Below are 20,998 nucleotides of genomic sequence, written 5' to 3'. Positions count from 1 at the left end.
CCCCCCTTACCCTCCCAGTCTGTGGCAAGCGAAATTGCTCTTTTAAGAGCGGAGCTGGCATCTTTAATTAGAGACGCGTTCTCGGATGGGCTAAGAGCAGTTCAACTTCCCTCCCCTCCTCCTTCAGTCAGCGGCATGCAAGCTCCAAATCGTGTTGTCTCTGGCCCTCGGGCAAGCACTCAGTCGGGTAGTGGGGAGCAGATTGATCCGTGCACGTCACAGAGTGGCGGCGGATGGCCCACTAAAGCAGCCTTAAAGGCTAACTCTGCCTCCCAATCCCAACAGTTAGAACAGGCGACTTCGCCATTCTCGTCTGATAATGACGTTTCTGACAGGGAGGAGGGCGAGTTCTCTGAAGGGGAAGATCCTACGCCCCAGCCTTCCAAGCAGACTAGACTTTTTGAGGTTGAGGATTTTCAACCCTTCTTAGCAAAAGCCTTAGCAGCTCTTGATCTGACTGTTGACTCAAACCCTTCTCAAGAAAAGAAAAAGGGTGCAAAAGAATTTTTTCATATCATAATGTCACTGATAGAGTGGTTCCTGTGCCAGATTACTTTTTATCTTTGTTGCAGGGGGAAAGGGAGAAACCAATGGGGGGGGGGGGAACAGTTCCCTCCAGTTACTAAAAAGCTGTATAATGTGGCCTCTAATGCTTCTGAGTTACTGAAGCTCCCTTTAGTGGAAAGCCCCATTACTGCCTTACATTCTTCTGATGCAGTCACAGAAGAGGGTCTAGTTTCAATAAAAGATCTAGCTGACAGAAAGACTGAACTGGCCTGTAAAAAATCACATGAGGCCTCAGCTCTGGCCATTAGCTCCTCCATCACATCCGCCTTAGTGTCTAGAGCAGCTATAGTCTGGACTAGAAAATTAGCAAAGCTCATTCCAGAAGAGGACAGAAGTGCTATGGAAGGAGTCTCTAGAATTCTGAAGGCTGATTCCACACTCGACTCTATTTGTTTCTTGGCACGGGCCCTAGCTACTGCAACTGCAGCTAGGTGGGGCTTATGGTTGCGCCCATGGCAAACCGAACACAGATCCAAATCCGTACCGATGGGATATCCCTACCAGGGCAAGAAATTGTTCGGGGGGAAATTAGAGGAGATATTGGTTGAATCTAAAGATAAGAAAAAGTACCTACCCAGAAGCCTACGTAAGGATTCAAAGGGATCCTCTAATCCTACCTCCTTTCGCCCTTTCCACTCGTACTCAAGGTACAGGCCAGAACAGTGAAGAGGCCAGTGGAGCTATAGCAGGGGTTCCTTTCGTAGAGGAGGGCGCTTCTCTAGGAACACCAGAACTAACAATTTTCAAAGTGACAGAGGGGACAAGTCCTTTCGTCAACTAAGGCAGTGACGCCAAACACGAACCTGTGGGGGGCAGGCTCAGTCTATTCCACAACCAATGGTCTACCTCCCATCCAGACCATTGGGTTTTACAGATTGTCACTCACGGGTACCGAATTCAGTTTTCCAAGATTCCAAGAGATCGGCTGGTGGTGTCCCCCGTGCCCCGTCAATCGGACAAGAGGCTCAGAACATTGGCAGCAATACAACACCTGTTAGAAATAAAGGCAATAGAATATGTGGACCCATCGGAACAATCGTTGGGCATATATTCAGTGTTCTTTACAGTGCCAAAAAGAGATGGAGGATGGCGGGCCATCCCTGAACAAACCCTGTACCTGAACAAACACGTAACGTACAGACGTTTCAGGATGGAGACCTTACACTCCATAGCAGAAGCCTTAAGACCCGGAGACTTCCTGACCTCTGTGGACTTAACAGAGGCCTATCTACACATCGCCATTCATCCGGACCACAGACGATTTCTCAGATTCCTGCACCATGGACATGATTATCAATTCAAGGCACTTTCCTTCGGATTGGGATCAGCTCCTCGGGTCTTCACCAAGGTCCTGGTGACCTTGGTTGCCCTAGCACGTCAAGAGGGCGTAAGAATCCACCCCTACCTCGACGACATTCTAATCTGCTCGTCGTCAGAACAAAGCATCCGACACACAAGAATTGTTCTACAACTATTACACAACCACGGCTTTCTAGTCAACCAAAAGAAAAGCCATCTCCAACCCTCTCGACGTCTGCGCCATCTAGGAGTGTACATCGACACCGTCAACAACTCCTTCGTCTTACCTCCAGACAAAATTCAAAAAATCTGCACACTAGCGAAGACAACCATGCAAGCAACCACAGTCCGTCTCATGACCCTGGCCAAGCTGCAGGGTCTGATGATCTCCTGCATCCCTGCGGTACAGTGGGCAGGCTTATACTCCAGACCTCTGCAGTGGTTCTTAAAAATCTACCAGAAGGACATCCTGGTAAAGAGGAACAAATCCCTGTTTCTCTCCTTAGCGTCAAGGCGCAGCCTCAAGTGGTGGACCTTCCCAGAAAATCTCCAGAAAGGGGTTTGCTACATATGACAGATAGCAATCCAGCTGTTCACGGATGCATCCCTCAAAGGCTGGGGAGCCACACTGAAGAGTATTCCAGCACAGGGCACTTGGTCAACTCAAGAGCAGCGGATGAGCATCAATGCCCTGGAGATCTGTGCGATTTACAATGCCCTCCCGCACTTCAAGCATCATCTGTCAGGGACAGATGTACTGGTGAGAACGGACAATGTGGCAGCAAAAGCTCACCTGAACAACCAGGGGGGCTCTCGATCATCTGCACTGCACAAAGAAGCGCTAAGGATTCTGTTCTGGGCGTAGACCAACCTATGCTCCATAACAGCAGAACACATTCAGGGAGTTCTTAACGTAGACGCAGACTGGCTCAGCAGGCAAAACCTCAACAAAGCAGAGTGGTCCCTGAACCGGGAAGTCTTCCAACTCCTGACAATTCGGTGCGGCACGCCCATGGTAGACCTCTTCGCGTCAAACAAAAACAATCAGCTCCCAAGATTTTACACCAGATACATCCAGACAGGAGCGGAAGAGTCCTCAGGCGTATCAATCTGCTTCACGCCACAGTCATCCTGGTGGCTCCTTATTGGCCGCGTCGCCCATGGTTCCCCACTCTGCTAGAAATGTCCATCACAAAACCATGGACGCTTCCACTTCGACCAGATCTCCTCCTCCAGGGACCAATCCATCACCCAGATCCAGGTTGGTACAAGCTGACCGCCTGGGTATTGAGAGGAGTCGCCTCCTAAAGCTGGGATACGACACAGAGATAGCAGAAACTATCCTTGCTGCTCTAAGACCTTCTACAAAAAGAATTTATAACACCACGTGGAAGGCCTTCGTTAGATGGTGCCAGAGGAAGCACGTTGACCCCATCAAACCACATGTCTCCAAAGTATTGGCCTTTTTGCAAGATGGACGAAGACAGAACCTGTCCCCTGCCACACTATGCCGTCAGCTGTCAGCAATTGCCACTATTGTTCCAAAGATATCGGGCTATACCTTAACTGGACATCCACATATTAAGGGCTTTTTAAGGGGACTTACCTTGGTTTCTCCTCCAGTTAAACACAGGTTCCCTACCTGGAGCCTACATACGGTCTTAACGGCCCTTTCACGACCTCCCTTTGAGCCGCTAAAGCACGTCACCCTAAGCTGGCTAAGGATGAAAACTCTATTTCTAACAGCCGTCACATCGGCCAGGTGGGTCTCAGAGTTAGGGACCCTATCCATCAGACCGGGTCTTTGCACATTCCACAAAGACAAAGTAGTCCTTGCTCCTGACCCTTCCTTTATCCCTAAAGTCAACTCCAATTTTCACAGAAACCAAGATGTAGTTCTTCCCTCATTCTGGCCAAATCCTAAAGCTCCGCAAGAGAAAATCTGGCATACCTTAGATCTCAGACGAGCCCTGCGCATATACATTGCCCGTACAGAGCACATTAGAGTGTCTGATGCCCTCTTTATTAATTTAACAGCTCCAAACAAGGGTAAAGCCATGTCCCGCACTTCCATCAGTCGCACTATAACTCAATGCATTACTCAGGCTTACAAAGCGACAAAAATCCCAGTACCTGCTGGTCTAACAGCCCATTCAGTCAGAAGCGCAGCCACATCAGCAGCCTTCGACCGCAGAGCTCCATTAGAGGAGATTTGTAAGGTCGCTATATGGTCTTCTGACTCTACGTTTGTGAGGCATTACAAAATAAACCTTTATGCCTCAACTGATGCCGCCTTTGGCAGGCGGGTTCTTCAGAGTGTTCTCCATGACGTCTGATCCCACCCGGGCAGGGACAGCTCTTTTAAGTCCCACTCTTAAGATGGTCTCCTCTCCCAGAGAGAGAAAGAGCCTTGGTTACTCACCGTGAAGACTTCTTCTGCTCTGGGATACGGAGGCCATCTTACCCGCCCAGACGTCTACGTAGATTCAGGAGGACGCTACACAAATTGGCTCAAATAAAAATTGATTAGCTCAATTGAAATGATTTAACGCAGATCTCAGGTTAGATTTACGTACAGTTTTATTAGCATGGTTATAGTTACAGTTATAACTAAAGCATTATTACTATATGTTCTTTACTTACTGTTCTATGTTTAACGGTTAAGCTCCTTGCTCTGAAAGTTTTTTGACTGAAAAGGGCGGGGGCGTTCCCTCCAGGGATAGGCAGTTAAAGTTTTAGGTCCTGCCTCCCGGAACAAGAGGAAGAGGAAACACCCACTCTTAAGATGGCCTCCGTATCCCAGAGCAGAAGAAGCCTTCATGGTGAGTAACCAAGGCTCTGTCTCTAGCCTCTTCCCTTGTGGAGATGCTGTTTTCCTTATATCTCTGTGATGGATAGGGCTAGAGATATAAGGAAAAAAACAAAAGAAAGCTGGGAGTTCAGAGCTTGAACTATAATTACAGTGGTATATCGATATATTGATATTGTAATTCCTTTTAATTGGCAAAGGTGTCAGACAAGGATGTATTTTATCTCCCTATCTCTTCAATCTATATGCAGAACATATAATTAGGAAAGCGGGATTAGATTTAGATGAAGGTGGAGTGAAAATTGGAGGGAGGAACATTAATAATTTGAGATATGCTGATGACACTACATCATTGACAGAAAATAGTGAAGATTTGAAACGACTACTGCTGAAAGTAAAAAGAGAAAGGGCCAAAGCAGGACTACAGCCGAACATCAAGAAAACAAAAGTAATGACTACAGGAGAACTACACAACTTTAAGGTTGACAATGAGGAAATTGAAATTGTTCAAGACTTTCTATTCCTTGGCTCCATCATCAACCAAAAGGGAGACTGCAGCCAAGAAATCAGAAGGAGATTGAGACTGGGAAGGGCAGCCATGAAGGAGCTAGAAAAGATTTTGAAGTGTAAGGATGTGTCACTGGCCACCAAGACTAGATTAATTCATGCCATCATATTCCCTATTACTACAGTGAGGGGAAAAAAGTATTTGATCCCCTGCTGAATTTGCCCGTTTGCCCTCTGACGAAGAAATGACTAGTCCATAATTTTAATGGCAGGTTTATTGTAGCTGTGAGAGACAGAATAACAACAGGAAAAACCCCAGAAACCCAGAAGACAAAAGTCAGAGATTGATGTGCATTATGATGAGTGAAATAAGTATTTGATCCCTTTGCAAAAGATGACTTAGTACTTGGTGGCAAAACCCTTGTTGGCAATTACAGAGGGCAGATGTTTCTTGTAGGTGGCCACCATGTTTGCACACATCTCAGGAGGTATTTTGTCCCACTCCTCTTTGCAGATCCTCTCCAAGTCAGTAAGATTTCGAGGCTGATGTGTAGCTACTCGAACCTTCAGCTCCTTCCACAGATTTTCGATGGGATTAAGGTCTGGAGGCTGGCTAGGCCACTCCAGGACCTTAATGTGCTTCTTCTTGAGCCACTCCTTTGTTGCCTTGGCCGTGTGTTTTGGGTCATTGTCATGCTGGAATACCCATCCTCGACCCATTTTCAGTGCCCTGGCTGAGGGAAGGAGGTGCTCACCCAAGATTTGACGATACATGGTCCCGTCCATCGTCCCTTCGATGCGGTGAAGGTGTCCTGTCCCCTTAGCAGAAAAACACCCCCAAAGCATAATATGTCCCCCTCCATGTTTGATGGTGGGGATGGTGTTCTTGGGGTCGTAGGCAGCATTCCTCCTCTTCCAAACACGGCGAGTTGAGTTAATGCCGAAGAGCTCGATTTTGGTCTCATCTGACCACAACACTTTCACCCAGTTCTCTGGGTCATTCAGATGTGCATTGGCAAACTGCAGACGGGCCTGTACATGTGCTGTCTTGAGCAAGGGGACCTTGCTGGCTCTGCAAGATCTCAGTCCTTCACGGCATAGTGTGTTACCAACTGTTTTCATGGTGACTATGGTCCCAGCTCCCCTGAGATCACTAACAAGTTCCCCCCGTGTAGTTCTGGGCTACTTCATCACCTTCCTCATGATCATTGCAACTCCACGAGATGAGATCTTGCATGGAGCCCCAGACCGAGGGAGGTTGACAGTTAGGGTTAGGGTTGTCACCTTCTCACCAAGCTGCTTGGCAATAGTCTTGTAGCCCAGTCCAGCCTTGTGCAGGTCTACAATCTTGTCCCTGACATCCTTGGACAGCTCTTTGGTCTTGGTCATGGTGGCTAGTTTGGAATCTGATGGATTGATTGCTTCTGTCGACAGCATAACCCTAACCCTAATCTGGCTGGTTGATAGGGGATCAAATACTTATTTCACTCATTATAATGCACATCAATCTCTGACTTTTGTCTTCTGGGTTTCTGGGGTTTTTCCTGTTGTTATTCTGTCTCTCACAGCTACAATAAACCTACCATTAAAATTATGGACTGGTCATTTCTTTGTCAGAGGGCAAACGGGCAAATTCAGCAGGGGATCAAATACTTTTCCCCCTCACTGTATGTATGGGTTGAAAGCTGGACAGTGAAGAAAGCTGATAGGAAGAAAATAGATTCCTTTGAAATGTGGTGTTGGAGGAGAGTGTTACGGATTCCACAGACTGCCAAAAAAACAAATCAGTGGGTTATAGATCAAATCAAACCTAAACTGACCCTAGAAGCTAAAATGACTAAACTGAGGCTATCGTAATTTGGTCACGTCATGAGACGACAAGAGTCACTGGAAAAGACAGTCATGCTAGGAAAAGTTGAGGGCAGCAGGAAAAGAGGAAGACGGATTGACTCAGTAAAGGAAGCTACAGCCTTCAATTTGCAAGATCTGAGCAAGGCTGTCAAAGATAGGACATTTTGGAGGACTTTCATTCATAGGGTCGCCATGAGTCGGAAGCAACTTAACGGCACTTAACACACACAATGCCTTTTAAAAAATGAAACCACTAGTCTTCAGGGTGGAGGGCAGAGGGTGTGGTTTGAGGATGATGACAGTCCACCATCAAAAAGAGGGCAAGAAGTGCATGGGAGTGGGTGGGACAAAGAAAACCAATGGAAACATTACACACGGGGGAACAACGGCAACTAAAATTCAGCTTCCAGAAAAAGATCAGAGTAAAAGTGGTTCAAAAGAAACAGAAAACCCTCGGGGAAAACAAAACAAAACAGAGCAATTCCTCAGTGGAACAGGCTTCCTCAGGAGGTGGTAAGTTCTCCTTCTCTGGAGGTTTTTAAGAAGAGGCTAGATGGCCGTCTGTCAGCAATGCTGATTCTATGACCTTAGGCAGATCATGAGAGGGAGGGCACCTTTGCCATCTTCTGGGCATGGAGTAGGGGTCACTGGGGGTGGGGGGGAGGTAGGTTGGAATTTCCTGCATTGTGCAGGGGGTTGGACTAGGTGACCCTGGTGGTCCCTTCCAACTCTATGATTCAAAACAAAAAACAAAGTGAAAACTAAAGGCACTAAAATGGGTGTGGAAATCATGGGATAAACCAAAGCAAGATGGGGCCAGAACCAATGAACGAAACTCATGCGGAAAAGCCCATTGACTTGAAGCTGAAGTTGCAAGGATTTATGCCTGGGCAGTTACAGATTAGGTAGCTCATGCTCATCCATGTGTGTATAACATTCGGTGGATTGCAGTTGGACATGTGAGCTGCCTCCTTTGAAAGGTACTGTATGCAACTCATTGGTTAATATAGAAGATCAGGCTGTGGTGGTTGAGCTGCTAGTTTAACTTCATGCTGCAGCAGTACAACAATATGTGTAGTGGTTAGTGCGTCAGACTAGAGTCTGAGAGACCCAGATTTGAATCCTTACACTGCCATGGAAGTTTGCTAGGAGACCTTTAGCCAGTCACACACTCTCAACCTAATCTACCTCACAGGGTTGTTGTGAGGATAAAATTCAAGTGAGAAGAATGCTTTGGGTTCCCATTGGGGAGAAAGTAGTTGAATAAATATTTTTTCTTCCAGGAATGAGATGGGTAGAGGGTAAAGTAGGAATTAAAAGACAGAAGAGGCCCAGGGCTGCATAGGTGATCACTTTGACCAAGAGAGTCAGAAAGAATACAAAGCTGTCCCCATCCACTGATCACTGGAAACTAAGTTCATCTCTTTTTCTGGCAAATAATGAAAACTAAATCTTGCTTCCTTTTGCAAAATGGGAGCTTTGTTTCATCAGCGGTCAGAGTACATGCCCAATATTAGTTCCTCCTTTTGGAGGATGCCGTTGCAAAGATACAGAATACCCCATAACTGTCTTTTAGAATAATTTATTTTAAAGAGATTTCTGGATTCTTTTCACCATGTTGTTTTCAGAATTGTTTTCCTTGGCTAGACTGAATCTCAAGGTTTTCATTTCCCATCAAAGCCTTTGATGTGATGACATCCTCACAGGCCCTCTGATTCCACTGCTAGTGGATTGCCCCAGACCTCCCCAAAAATATTGCTTAGCGCTCCTTTTGTCAGATACAGTACCAAACGTATCTGTTAGTATGGTCAGATTTGCCTGGCTGGCAACCAAAATAAGACAAAACATGTGCTTAAGTCTTTGGTATATGCAATCTGTGATCAGAATCTGTATTGTTTATATACGTTCGTAATTTCCATTACATTTTATTTTTTTATATTATTATTCCATATCTATTTATGTATGTATTCAATTTTTAACTTTGTAGGATACTTGATGGTCTTTGACTGTGAATTATTTTATAAAGACAAGATGGCATCCTTGCTACTGCAATACACCTGCCATTTTGAGAACGTTTACTTTATTTATTTGAAATTGGGGCACTCCCCTTTCCCCAGAGCTGCAGTAATCCAATACAGTATCTCCTTCTTAAAACAAAAAATTAAATGCAACTAAAAGCTTCCCTTTCACCTGCAGCAACATTACTTCTACTTTCTGTTACATGGAAATACTGTGTTGAAGCCAGTATTTGCTTTCTGCTAGTAGAGAGGCTAATTTCCTCTCTGCCACTGCAGATACCCATCTCACAACCATCACTGTACCTGAAGGCCCACTGAACCCCAGGGACAGTATCTAGGGTCGCCAACCTCCAGGTACTAGCTGGAGATCTGCTATTACAACCGATCCCCAGCCGATAGAGATCAGTTCACCTGGGGAAAATGGCCCCTTTGCCAATTGGACTCTATGGCCTTGAAGTCCCTCCCTTCCCCAAACCCCGTCCTCCTCAGGCTCCACCCCAAAAACCTCCCGGGAGTGGCAAAGAGGGACCTGGCAACCCTAACAGTATCCCAGGGGGGCACAGAGGGCTGTAATGGAAGCGGATTGGCAAGCTCCACTCTGAGCAGAGCTCTGCTCATGCTAATTTGGATCCTGTGAAGCTAGATCTTTGATGGCATAAATGTATTGTTAGAGGAAAAGTCTCTGTGTGCATATTTGGGGGGGGCTAGCTTTGTTTTTAATTTAGTATAGTTTGGAAGTTGTTGCTGGTGCAAGATTGTAATTAGTGATTGTAAGCTGGTTTGAGTCTCCCTTAAGTGGTAGAGAAAGTCAGCATATAAAAACCAATTCCTCTTCCTCCTCCTCCTCCTCCTCCTCCTCCTCCTTCTTCACGGCAAAACTGCCATTGGGCCTTCAGATAGACCTGTCTGGTTGGAAAAATTGAGCTCTGCTTGTTTTGGTTGTGCCGCACCTTCCTTTAGATGCTTAAACATTAACAGCATGACATGCTGAGAGAACGTATGGGAAAGGAACGCCTGTGACAGGAATTCTGTTCACACTTTCATCAGACAAACTGTTATTTTAACCGGGCCCTCAAAGTTGGGTCTTGCCTCCTCGCAATAGCTTGATATCACGATTGACTGCATTTTCAGCACAGCAGATGCCTCTTATTTTCAGAAAACAAGCTTGTCACCTTATTTCACAGAGGCTCAGTGCTGATGTAATACTGCCTGATCTCCTAGTGATAGTTTGGTGATCAAGAACACCCCGCCTGGCTTGTACATTCCTCCCTTTTGGCAGGATATTCCTCACTCTGTTTCAGTATGAGAGCATCAGTGTGTATGAACCTGTAACCTCATGGCCCTGGCTGCTGATCACAGTCCTTTCAGACTCCAGACGAACAAGGTGCAGTTTATTTGATGATAAGACTGAGAGCTTCCCTTTCCTCAAGGGTTGTCTCTCCAGCCTCTGGTTTGTATCTGAGGTAAATTGCACTCACCAGTAAGCACAGCCGCGCTCATCAGCTTTACAAAGTATCAAGGCTTATTTGAAAGAGAGTTAACAAAAAGAGCCAGCATGGTGTAGTGGTTTGGAGCGGTGGACTCTAATCTGGAGAACTGGGTTTCATTCCCCACTCTTCCACATGAGTGGCAGATGCTAATCTGGTGAACTGGGTTGGTTTCCCCCAATCCTAAATGTGAAGCCACCTGGGTGACCTTGGGCTAGTCACAGCATTCTTGGAGCTCTCTCAGCCTCACCTACCTCACAGGGTATCTGTTGTAGTGAGGGGAAGGGAAGGCGATTGTAAGCCAGTTTGATTCTTCCTTAAGTGGTAGAGAAAGTTGACATATAAAAACCAACTCTTCTTCTTAAAAAACAACAACCCCCAAACCCAAATCTCTCAATTTACAAGCAAAGGAGAACCGTCAATAACTTCTTAGTAAAAACAGCCATGTGTGTGGGGTGGTACTCTTCAGCCAGGGCGAAGCCAATGCCTTATAACCTCCCCCACCAATCAGGGTCACACAATTTATTAGCCTTGCAGCTGCAAGATTAGTACCGCTTGCATAGATTCCATTAGGAAGCCCTCACTGTGAAACCACTTACAATCTTAAAGCTAAAACAAGCCTGAGTAAATGCATGTACTTCCATACACAGTGTTAATGCTAAGCATAGTATACCCAAACCACAATTGCCACCTATTTCTAGCCCTGTTTACAAATGTTGGGTTTGTCATGACTTTTTTTTTCCTGTCAAGTTGCAGCTGACTTATGGTGACCCCGAAGGGTTTTCAAGGCAAGAGATGTTCAGAGGTGGTTTCCCATTGCCTGCCTCTGCCTCACGACCCTGGTCTTCCTCGGTGGTCTCCCATCCAAATACTAACAAGGGCTGACTCTGCTTAGCTTCTGAGATCTGACGAAATCAGAGCAGCCTGGGCCATCCATGATGTAGGGATAGTGGAAGTGACAGCAAAGAAGAACGAAGAAGAAGATTGTATATAGAATGACCTGATAAGTTATACAGCCAGGACTGAAAACGTATGATGTGGAATCGAGTATTTTTTTTAATACCCTGAGCTGTTAAGACTTTCTGAAACATCCAAATTGGGTAACTGTTTGAGACAAGATGGATGGGTCATTCTTTTGATCCATTACGGCTGTTGTTATGGCAACTTAGAATAGATTCCAGCAAAGTATTGTTTCCTGTCAGCATCCTCTAAAGAAAAGTCTTTCTCAGCACTCATCTTCCTTTCTTTGCTGCAAGATGCTGCATATTGTTTGATAGGATGGATGTGTACGAACATCCTACAGCATCAGGCACAGGCTGTGGCAAGAGCAGAATTTTCAAGCATACTGTGCCTTTGAGGATCTAATAATAATAACTCCACAGTGTATCTTTTATTTTAGTACACATGATTTGTTAACATTTTTTCCAGAATATTAATCTGGTTACCCATAAACACATCGAAGTGGACAATGAAGACATTCATTCCAGTGAACTATTTTTGTTTGGTAGGTCTTGATTTTCCTGTTTGGGCTGTGCCATTTTGTCACTTGCCTTATAAAACATGAACAGTGACCTTTGGGGAGTCGGAGTAGCTGGACAGACTTGGAAGCCTCCATCCCAGCCGTCTTTGCTTGCGTTCACAGTGCCAGCTAGCTCAGCAATGGGAATGAATGACAACTGTTGCTCTGGATTGGATAGGGGTGCCAGGGGTAGGAAGCTTCATTCAGAGAAGGTGAACCCTGTAAAAAAAGTTGTGTAAAGGTGATAACATAAATCAGTCACAGTTAACAAAAGATGGTAGGGAGTATGATGTATAGGTCATGTTGTGATGATTGGACATGTTATATGTACTGACCTCATACTGATCTGCCACTAGTTTCTCGGCTCAGAGGGACAAAGATGCGCCTCCAAGATTCAATGCTGGCACATTTAAAGTCCTATTGTGCCTTCTGGGGGATGTGGAATGGTATAGTGTAGCCTGATCTTGTCAGATCTTGGAAGCTAAGCAGGGTCAGTACTTGGATGGGAGACCACCAAAGAAGACTTTGCAGAAGAAGGCAATGGCATACCACCTCTGTTAAATCACTTGCTGTGAAAGTCCAATGGGGTCGCCATTGGTCAGGTTGACATACACACATTGCGCCTTCCTAGGAATTTCTTCTTAAACTTCTCAGCTTGCATTCCAAAGGAGTTTTGGTGAACTTTGCACACAAACTGAAGCTTCTGAGATCACTCTTCAAGAAGGTTCAGTACATGCACTTGAAGAGCTTTTTTTGGATCTTAGCTCTAATACAAGGCTGATATGTTGTACTGGAACCTGTATAGGAGGTTCATGTACAGACATACCCTGAGATCAAAGACCTGTTTGATTTCTTAAAGGGTTTCGAATCAAAATGACAGCTAAAATTCTTCTTTATATGTCTTCTGTCACATGGTAGAAAGAGATATTGTGATCATCAATCTTGTACAAAACTATCAGTAATGCTACAAAGAGTGACAGTGAAATTGAGGTGCCCCACTGACATCCATGGACAAGAGCAAAATTCTGTTGAAATAGAGGTGTGAACAACCGTGGCATATCACACCCTGGGTGTGCTTAAAAGTAATGTATCAACAGTTTTCTGTCCCTTTAAATAAACATAGTAAATGAAGTACGTGCTTTTGGTCTTTAGAAGTTTGCAAATATTATTCCAATAAAAATATTTCCATATAAAATGGAATTTGTTTGACTATAACATTTAAACCACGCTTGATTTTTTTCCTAATCACATATTTCAGTTCAAGTATTTGTTGCTGTTCGACATAAAATGAACATGCTAAAGTTTTACAGTTTTGTTTACTAAATAGAAGTCAGAACAAAAACACTAAATCAGATCAGTCTCTGTTTAGGACACTGGGAAATTATCTGATTTATGTATATTTTTAGAAACCCCACGTTAATGACTGAATGTAAAGGGAGTGGTGGGTTGGTATTGGATTGGTGTTGAAGAATAGCATGCCCCTCCTCCCCAGTCATCCTTTTCTTTGCTCATTTGGGAAATATTTGGCCTGAATGCAGGTAGGCTGGGGCATTTCAAAATCAGAGTACAACTTGTTGATGTAAAGGTAGCACTATTACACTGCTCTGGAATAAACTTGGCTGTAGATCATACTTCAGGGGCAGGCAACCTTTTTTGTATCAAATGCTGGGGCAGGGGGGAACATGCATTGTCTACCTGAGATGTTGCCAGCCAAAAAGTGGGGCAGGTGAGATAAAAGCTTTGTACTTGAACAGACACACTGGGTGTAAGCTTCAGTGCTCCTGCCACAGCCTCAGGGACTTGCCTCAGGACCTGGATCATGCCTGTCACTTTTTCCCAAGCTATTAGCCCTAGTGATCCTGCCAGTTACCTCATGGGTTTACCTCAGTTTTTTAAGTGGATAACCAGTTATGCATACCAAGCACAATGGTCTGGCATGCGTGTCAAGGATTTCCTACCCCAGTTTAGAAGGTTTGGTAGAACTCTTGAACAAACTGAGGAAGAATGTTTGGGCTAACAGCCTGGGTTTTATTGTTCTCTTCCCTACAGGACAAAAATAGAAAAAGAGAAAAAGGAACATGCTAAATTGCATGGAATGATCCGCACAGAAATAAGTGGGGCGGAAATAGCTGAAGAGATGGAAAAAGAGAGAAGGTTCTTCCAGTTACAAATGTGTGAGGTAAAGCATGGAGCCCATTTCAATGTCACTATCATTCATAAAATCACCTTGGTCTGCAGTTGTCTGTGGCAAGTGCTAGATTCAAAAGGATTTTGAAATTATCTGGATGTGTCAACTTCAGGAAAGTATTTGTTGCCGTTTCCACAAACAATTGATAGATTGGCAAGCAGCCTAGTTCATTATTTGCGGATTAAAAACAAACCAAACAGGCAAAGCCTTTCCAACAGTCCTATCCCAGGCTAAGAGGATTGACTCCCGTGCCTATGCAAGTCGCCATCTGCTACAGTATTGTTGGGAGAGGAAAATCTCATTTTACTTGGTTAAGTAGGGAAATTTAACAGCTGTTGGGAAAGAGCGGCTGATGCCCTCGGGGTTTTTTAATGAACTTGCTGCCTTACGGATTTTCCCATAAAAGCATGGTAAATTAACTTCAGCTTTAAACTTGGGTCCTTTTTGCATTGTACAATAGTAGGTTGGTCTGGAGAACTGGGAATGTGTTGTAGGCTTCCACTGTGGGGTTTCTCAGCATCCCCCTCCCTACAGCCATTTCCTTAAACCTTTGGGCAGATTGTTCCTTGGGCTGTGGTACCTGTGTGGGTGAGGACAAGCCGGTTTGGAGGCTACAGTGAGGTGAGGGAGAAATTGATGCATGGAAGAGAAGGCAGGAACAATTTCACCCCATTCTCCTCGCTGCATTCCCCCACTTCTCCGTGATGCGCATGACTGCCTCATCCACACAGGCCCCGCAACCCCAAGGACAATCTTCTCACTGGGACTAAAGGGACTGCTGAAGGGAAGGGGAATGCTGTATCTGTCCCCACCTTCCACCACTGGCTGGTTACAAACCCTGACTTCTTTAGTAAGGCATATAGATAAGAAACAAATCTGCTGATAGAAACCCCTCTTGCGTCAGGAGGGTTCTTCACACCAGAAGAAAGTCCTATCATTAGTGGAATGGATCTATTGTATCCACCCCAGCAAGTTGCTGGTTTGGGCATAATTGCAAACTACTGGCATGGGTACATTAGAGCGTTTCCATGGACTGAAGGATTTCTGCCTGCAGGGTATGACTTCTGTTTCCTCTCCTCCTGCTGAAGCCCAACATGGCCCCCAAAGTCTGCTCCTGGAGGGGATCACATCCTCAAGGAGTAGCATTTTGGGGGGCATTTGAGGCTGAAGTGGGAGGGAGGAGGTAAGCAAGTTATGCTTTGTGAGCAGAAAGCCTTCCATCCAGAAAAAGACTGCTGTTAATCCAAACCAGTTTGTCTGAACCAGGAGGGCAGGGATCAGAGATGGGAGAGACAATCCAAGGTTTTGCCGTTACATCTGAACCAGGTATGTGTCTTCTTCCCTTTCATTTGGTTCTTGGGATGAGGTTTCCTGTTAACATCATCTCTGTGGATCTTGTGAGTTGCGGGAGGAACAGCAGTAGCAACCCTTTATGTATTGCCTGTTCTCAGATTCACTGTGCAGTATTCACCACTCTCCTACACTGTTCTTCTGAATTCTTTTCCGTTTTGGAGATGCTTAACTTTTTCAGCATATATTTGTCTCCAAATGCTAATATTTTGAAGAGTCTCCAAGCTATGGTTAAAGTTAAGTATCACTAGCCCTGTGACTAGTTCTAAACCAATAATTAATATGATGCGTTCTATCTTTTACAGTACCTGTTGAAAGTAAATGAAATCAAGATTAAGAAAGGAGTTGACTTGCTTCAAAACCTTATCAAGTATTTCCACGCACAGTGCAAGTAGGTTTTTATATCTTTGTAGTAATGTTTTCCTCGAATCATTTTTTATGTCTTCATCATAGAAACTAATTGTGGAAAGGAATGTCTTTTGAAGGTACAAATGCACAATCTTTGTGGTTCGGCTGTATCTATTCTGCTGCTGTTCTCCCATCAAACTGAATGGTTGTAAAGGTTGATTATTAGGGGTTACCGCACTTTGTATTCCCAGCGATGTATTAAGAGTTTGAAAACGTTATAAAAAACATCGCTTTAAAAGGGTTTTTGGGTACCACGGCTTATAAATGGTTGGAAGACGTCTTCACAGCTAAAGGGGCCAAACAAAGTGCGAACAGTATTTTTTATAACGTTTTCAAACTCTTAATACATTGCTGGGAATACAAGTGCGGTAACCCCCATTGTCTTGTTTGGTGTATTGTTTTAAATGAAACAAAGCGTTAAGCCATAGTACACAGTTGTCTGCAGTCCATAATTTCCACATGGTCATTTGGCAGGATTACTAATCTTTTCGTGAAAAGGAAGGAGGCAGGATGTTGTGCTTGCTTTCACGTTTTGCAGTGTGTGTCTAGTGACAGACCTGATTTTTTAAAAGGAAAAATGGACAATTAAGGATTAGTGTTCTGACAGCTCTGAGTTCTTACTCGTTTCCAATACTGAAGCACTAAAGGGTGAATGCTTTTGATGTGTCAGTGGGATATTTTAGCAAGCCTTCCTCTTTTCCCTTGCAAACGCCTCGCTAGGCAATAAGCAGATGGTGGGGTCGTTTGGAGGGGAGAGTGTGGTTGGAAGGGAGGTTAAAGCATCCCCCTGCCACCTTCTGCTTCTCTCCTGCATGTGCCTCCCCCCTTTTCATCCCTGCATTAGTATTACAAAATAGACATGGGATTGGGAACCCAGTAAACATCTTCTAGCTTTCAGTTTTGCCCTGAAGAGAGAAGTTTTGGATATTTCCTATACACTTTCCAAGTTTTTAAATCAGCATATTATATAACACAGAGTTTCCCAAACGTTTTGAGTCACGGAGCACTTTTCAGGAAAGAAATTCATCACGGAGCACTAATTTTCACCTAGCACCAATATACTAAACTGAATGACAGTAGCATTTTTCTTTCCAATCTCTTCATGGAGCACTAGGAGATGTTTCGCAGATGTTTCACAGAACAGTTTGGGAACCTCTGGTTTAACATGTTGGGTTGTTAGCAGTGCAACATGCTGTCTTTCATGTAACTGTATCTGTTGAATAGGAATTACATTTTAAAATTTCTGTGTGTACTGATTGCTACGATGTATTGATAGGGTTAGATCTTGCCTAAAAGTTCCATACCCGCAAAGAGGAGGGTGAATTTTGCCGGTTCCCCTCACTTGAAGCAAACTTCCAATTGCCCCCCAAGCTATTATTGGGGAGTCCCCCCATCATCCCCCAGGAGCATTTCTAGCAGCATTTCGGGCTGTAGCAGCAGGAAGAGGAAGATGGGAAAGGCATGCTTCCTGTGGGCAGGAATCCTTTCATCTGCAGAAGTTGTAGGCAAGATCCAAGCCATTGTTTTTATCCAATTCCGTAGTTGACCTGTCAACTCTAGCCATTTTGGCTAGTCTGATGCCATCTGTCTTGGTTGGGACAGGGATCTTACAGCTTTGATAGTATATATACTGAATTCTTAAATTGCAATAACATTAGTATTTGGGAAGGTGTGTGACAGTGTTTCTAAAACTGCAATTTAATTATGAAAAGGGTTTTCCCAATATTATTGTATACATATAGGTACTCTGAGGTCAATCTTTAAGTCTTATTTTGCCGTTTGGCTCAAATGGGAAGCGGTGTACTTGTTTTTTTTAATCACACATATGATAGTTGTTTTGTCTGCCTTGGTTTTTATGTCCAGTGTAATGTATCACTTTTATGGAATTGCTCTGAACACTGTTTTGGGAGCAGTAGCTGAAAAGGGATCTGGAAATCCGGGAAAGAAGTAAATAAAGGAAAGGAAGAAAACCTCAGCAGGGAGGGCAGGGTATAGCTTCTCATGGCTGCCTCAGATTTCTGAGCCCTTAGCAAACACTGGCTGAGATGTAAAGAATGTTCATGCACTCAGATGGTTCTGCATGCAGAAACTGCCTTGGGGTTGGGCTAGGGCTGGGATTCAGGAGCCTTGTGTGTACATGGAACTGCCTGTATAACCCTCTGGCTCCTAGCGATTGCCTGCAGTTTCAAAAATTATTGCATTGCTGCTGGGGCTGGAAACTTTTTCTGTAAAAATGAGAGCTGAAATTCTCAATTCTGTGTAAACATTTCAAATTTTGAACCTCCTACATACTCACAAAAGACGTACGTGGTCGTTTCAAAGGCCGGTGGATATATCTTTCTGCCATTCAGCTCTGTGCATGCAATAAACATTACCACCCAGTCAAGAGCTTAATAGGAATCCCCTTACACACGTGAACATGAGTAAAAATTCCTTTTGTTTCATTTATGGAAGAATACCATTGAGAGTTGCCCTCACCATCATAGAAGTGAATCAGCAGTATGTGCATGCTCCATGTGCATATCATATGCTCCTAAATGTGCAAGGAGCTGCAGAAGCCGGGTTGCTATGTTCCAGTGGAAACACAGGTTGCTTTGATTTCTTAGTTATCTAAGTGCTTGTACGAACCATTGTAGGCTTTCTCACAGATAGAGAGATACAAAAAGAGACTTGGGTAATGAATGACATGCATGTGAACGAGGCAATAGATATCCTAGTACAGATTAGAAATGATTGATGGTAATTTGTGGCAGTCAGATTGGAGACAAACTCGTAATAAAGAATGAAAGGGTACAGATGTGTGGCCATGTTCCAAAGCCACCAGTTTGGAGGTGCCTCAGGAAAATAGACTTGGGTAAACAAGACATTTCTTTGTAAATGTTCATTGCTGTGGCTTTTAGCAGTCAACAAGACCGAACAGTGGCTTGTCTTGTTGACTGCTTGTGGAAGTTGCAGCGGCTCTAAAGAGTGCCACATGGGTGTATTTCCCATATCTGAGGTGCATAAATAACTATGTTGGATCACAGCCAATTACTCCATAATAAGATCATAAAGTGGGTGTTTTATTTTATGTGAAAGAGAATGCCCCCCTGTCTCTGTTTTTAAGCTCTTTCAGACTGCTGCTTGTAATGTCAGTCTTTTTGTTCATTAAAATTTGGCAGCCAGTCAATTTCCACTTTTGGTTGTCCTATGGAAGTTAGAAGCTGGTAGAAAAGCAGACTATTATTGGAACAAATATAGCAATGGGGATATTATAACCATCTGTTTTTCCTCAGAGCATCAAACAGGGACCTAGGGTATTGAGGGTGAGAATTTTTTGTGTGTAACCTTTTCCTTCTCCTCCTTCCTCATTATGGAAATCTCTAAGATGAATCACAAGACAGGGGATTGGCAGAAGAGCTGCCCTCCACATAGTGTTACTGAATCTTGCTCATCCCTTTTATTTCATATCAGAAGGGCAATGTGTTTGTTATAAAATTCCTTCACAGAATTCCTCTCTTCATCTGTCCGTCATGGAGTGCATAAACATATATATTGATCAAAGCTTTTGTGCCTTGTCTGTTCAGCAAAATTCAGGCACTTTAAATTAATTTTTTACAGTTTCCTTTTTTTTTAAGTTACTTTCTTCCAAAGCTTCTTTCAGGATGGTCTGAAAGCTGTTGAAAGCCTCAAACCTTCAATAGAAAAGTTGTCCACAGACCTTCACACAGTAAGTAGAAAATCATGTGGGATTTGCAAAATGTGGACTCTTAACTCTACTAAAAAAAAGTTGCCATTTTCATCGAAGCCATATTTTGCGAAATAAACTTGCATGTCAGTCTGAACACTACTTTAGTCTGATTATTTTAATAGGAGTTACTTCTAAGTAAGTATGAATAGGGATACCGTGTTAGTTTATTTAGATTTATTGCAGGATTTAACATTCAGTACTTTTTTGAAGGTCTGAGTGATATGTAGCAGTGGAAAAGAGCAAGAGTCCAGTAGCACCTTCAAGACTAACAAAATTTCTGGCAGGGTGTGAGCTTTCGTGAATCACGGCTCACTTCTTCAGATACTGGACTCTTGCTCTTTTGTAACCTCAGAGCTCTTGCTCTTTTCCACTGCTGCAGACAGACTAACACGGCTACCCATCGTGAGTGATATGGAAATTACTCCTCATGCTTTTCTCATAATGTTATGCTTTATGCATCACTTATAAGTGTAATTGGACAGTTTAGGAAATGGTACTCTCAAGATATGGATCCTGGTGTAACCATAGGTAAAAGATTGCCTATGTCAGCATTTGTACCTTGAGAGAGGAGTAGATTATGAGACCATGCCTACCCTGCACTTAGCTACCACCCTGGTGGTCCCTTCCAACTCTGTGATTCTATTCTATGATTCTACCACATTCACATGGGCCAGTTACCACTGGCACACCCTCCTGCCGCCTTGTGACATCAACATTAACCACGATCACTGCCAGTTTCTCTCTTAACCTGGATTTTATAACCACTTTAAGATTCCAATTTCATATTCTGGCTAAGAGTAACCTGTGGGTAGCATTAACTTCAGTTTATATTGGAGTTGATATAACACTTGAGCCTGCCCTTCAGGTATGATCTTCTACAAAGGCCTTACTCTGTATATTCCCATTTTTTTGAAGTAAAGTACATGGTAACCAAAGATGGGCTTTTTCTCTGGTCGCTGTTGAATCTTCCTCCCACAGTGTTGTGCTTGGAGCCAAGGTTGTTAAAAAGTCAATCTCCCCCATGCATTTTGCTGAACTGTGTGTTTTCTCTCTTTCTCCTTTTCCCTTGCCCTGTATTTCTGCTATTGTGTTGTCATTTATTGAATTATTATATTAGTATTTATTGTTATATTTTTAGTACACTGGTATGTTTTGCGATTCTAATGTTGTACTTTTCTGACGTAGATGTGTGTTTATTATCTGCTGCTATTTAGATTCTTTGATTTTAGTCTCTTGTTGATATTGATTGTTTTGATTGATTTTGT

General features: G+C 43.8%; 1 protein-coding gene across 2 annotated transcripts in view; it reads left to right on the top strand.

Moving 5' to 3' along the window:
• Positions 1-20,998, top strand: part of ASAP2 (ArfGAP with SH3 domain, ankyrin repeat and PH domain 2) — a 107,873-nt gene that overhangs the window by 47,008 nt on the left and 39,867 nt on the right. For both annotated transcript variants that reach the window (XM_056856097.1, XM_056856096.1), the window contains exons 6-8: positions 14,107-14,236; positions 15,901-15,986; positions 19,637-19,712. In XM_056856097.1, the coding sequence (XP_056712075.1) occupies positions 14,107-14,236; positions 15,901-15,986; positions 19,637-19,712 (292 nt within the window). The remainder of the gene's footprint in view (positions 1-14,106; positions 14,237-15,900; positions 15,987-19,636; positions 19,713-20,998) is intronic.

This window comes from Euleptes europaea, chromosome 10, assembly GCF_029931775.1.
Source record: "Euleptes europaea isolate rEulEur1 chromosome 10, rEulEur1.hap1, whole genome shotgun sequence".
In the NCBI taxonomy this organism is placed as follows: domain Eukaryota; kingdom Metazoa; phylum Chordata; class Lepidosauria; order Squamata; family Sphaerodactylidae; genus Euleptes; species Euleptes europaea.
Note: the sequence above shows the minus strand (reverse complement) of the source record. Positions and strands in the feature narration are given on the sequence as shown.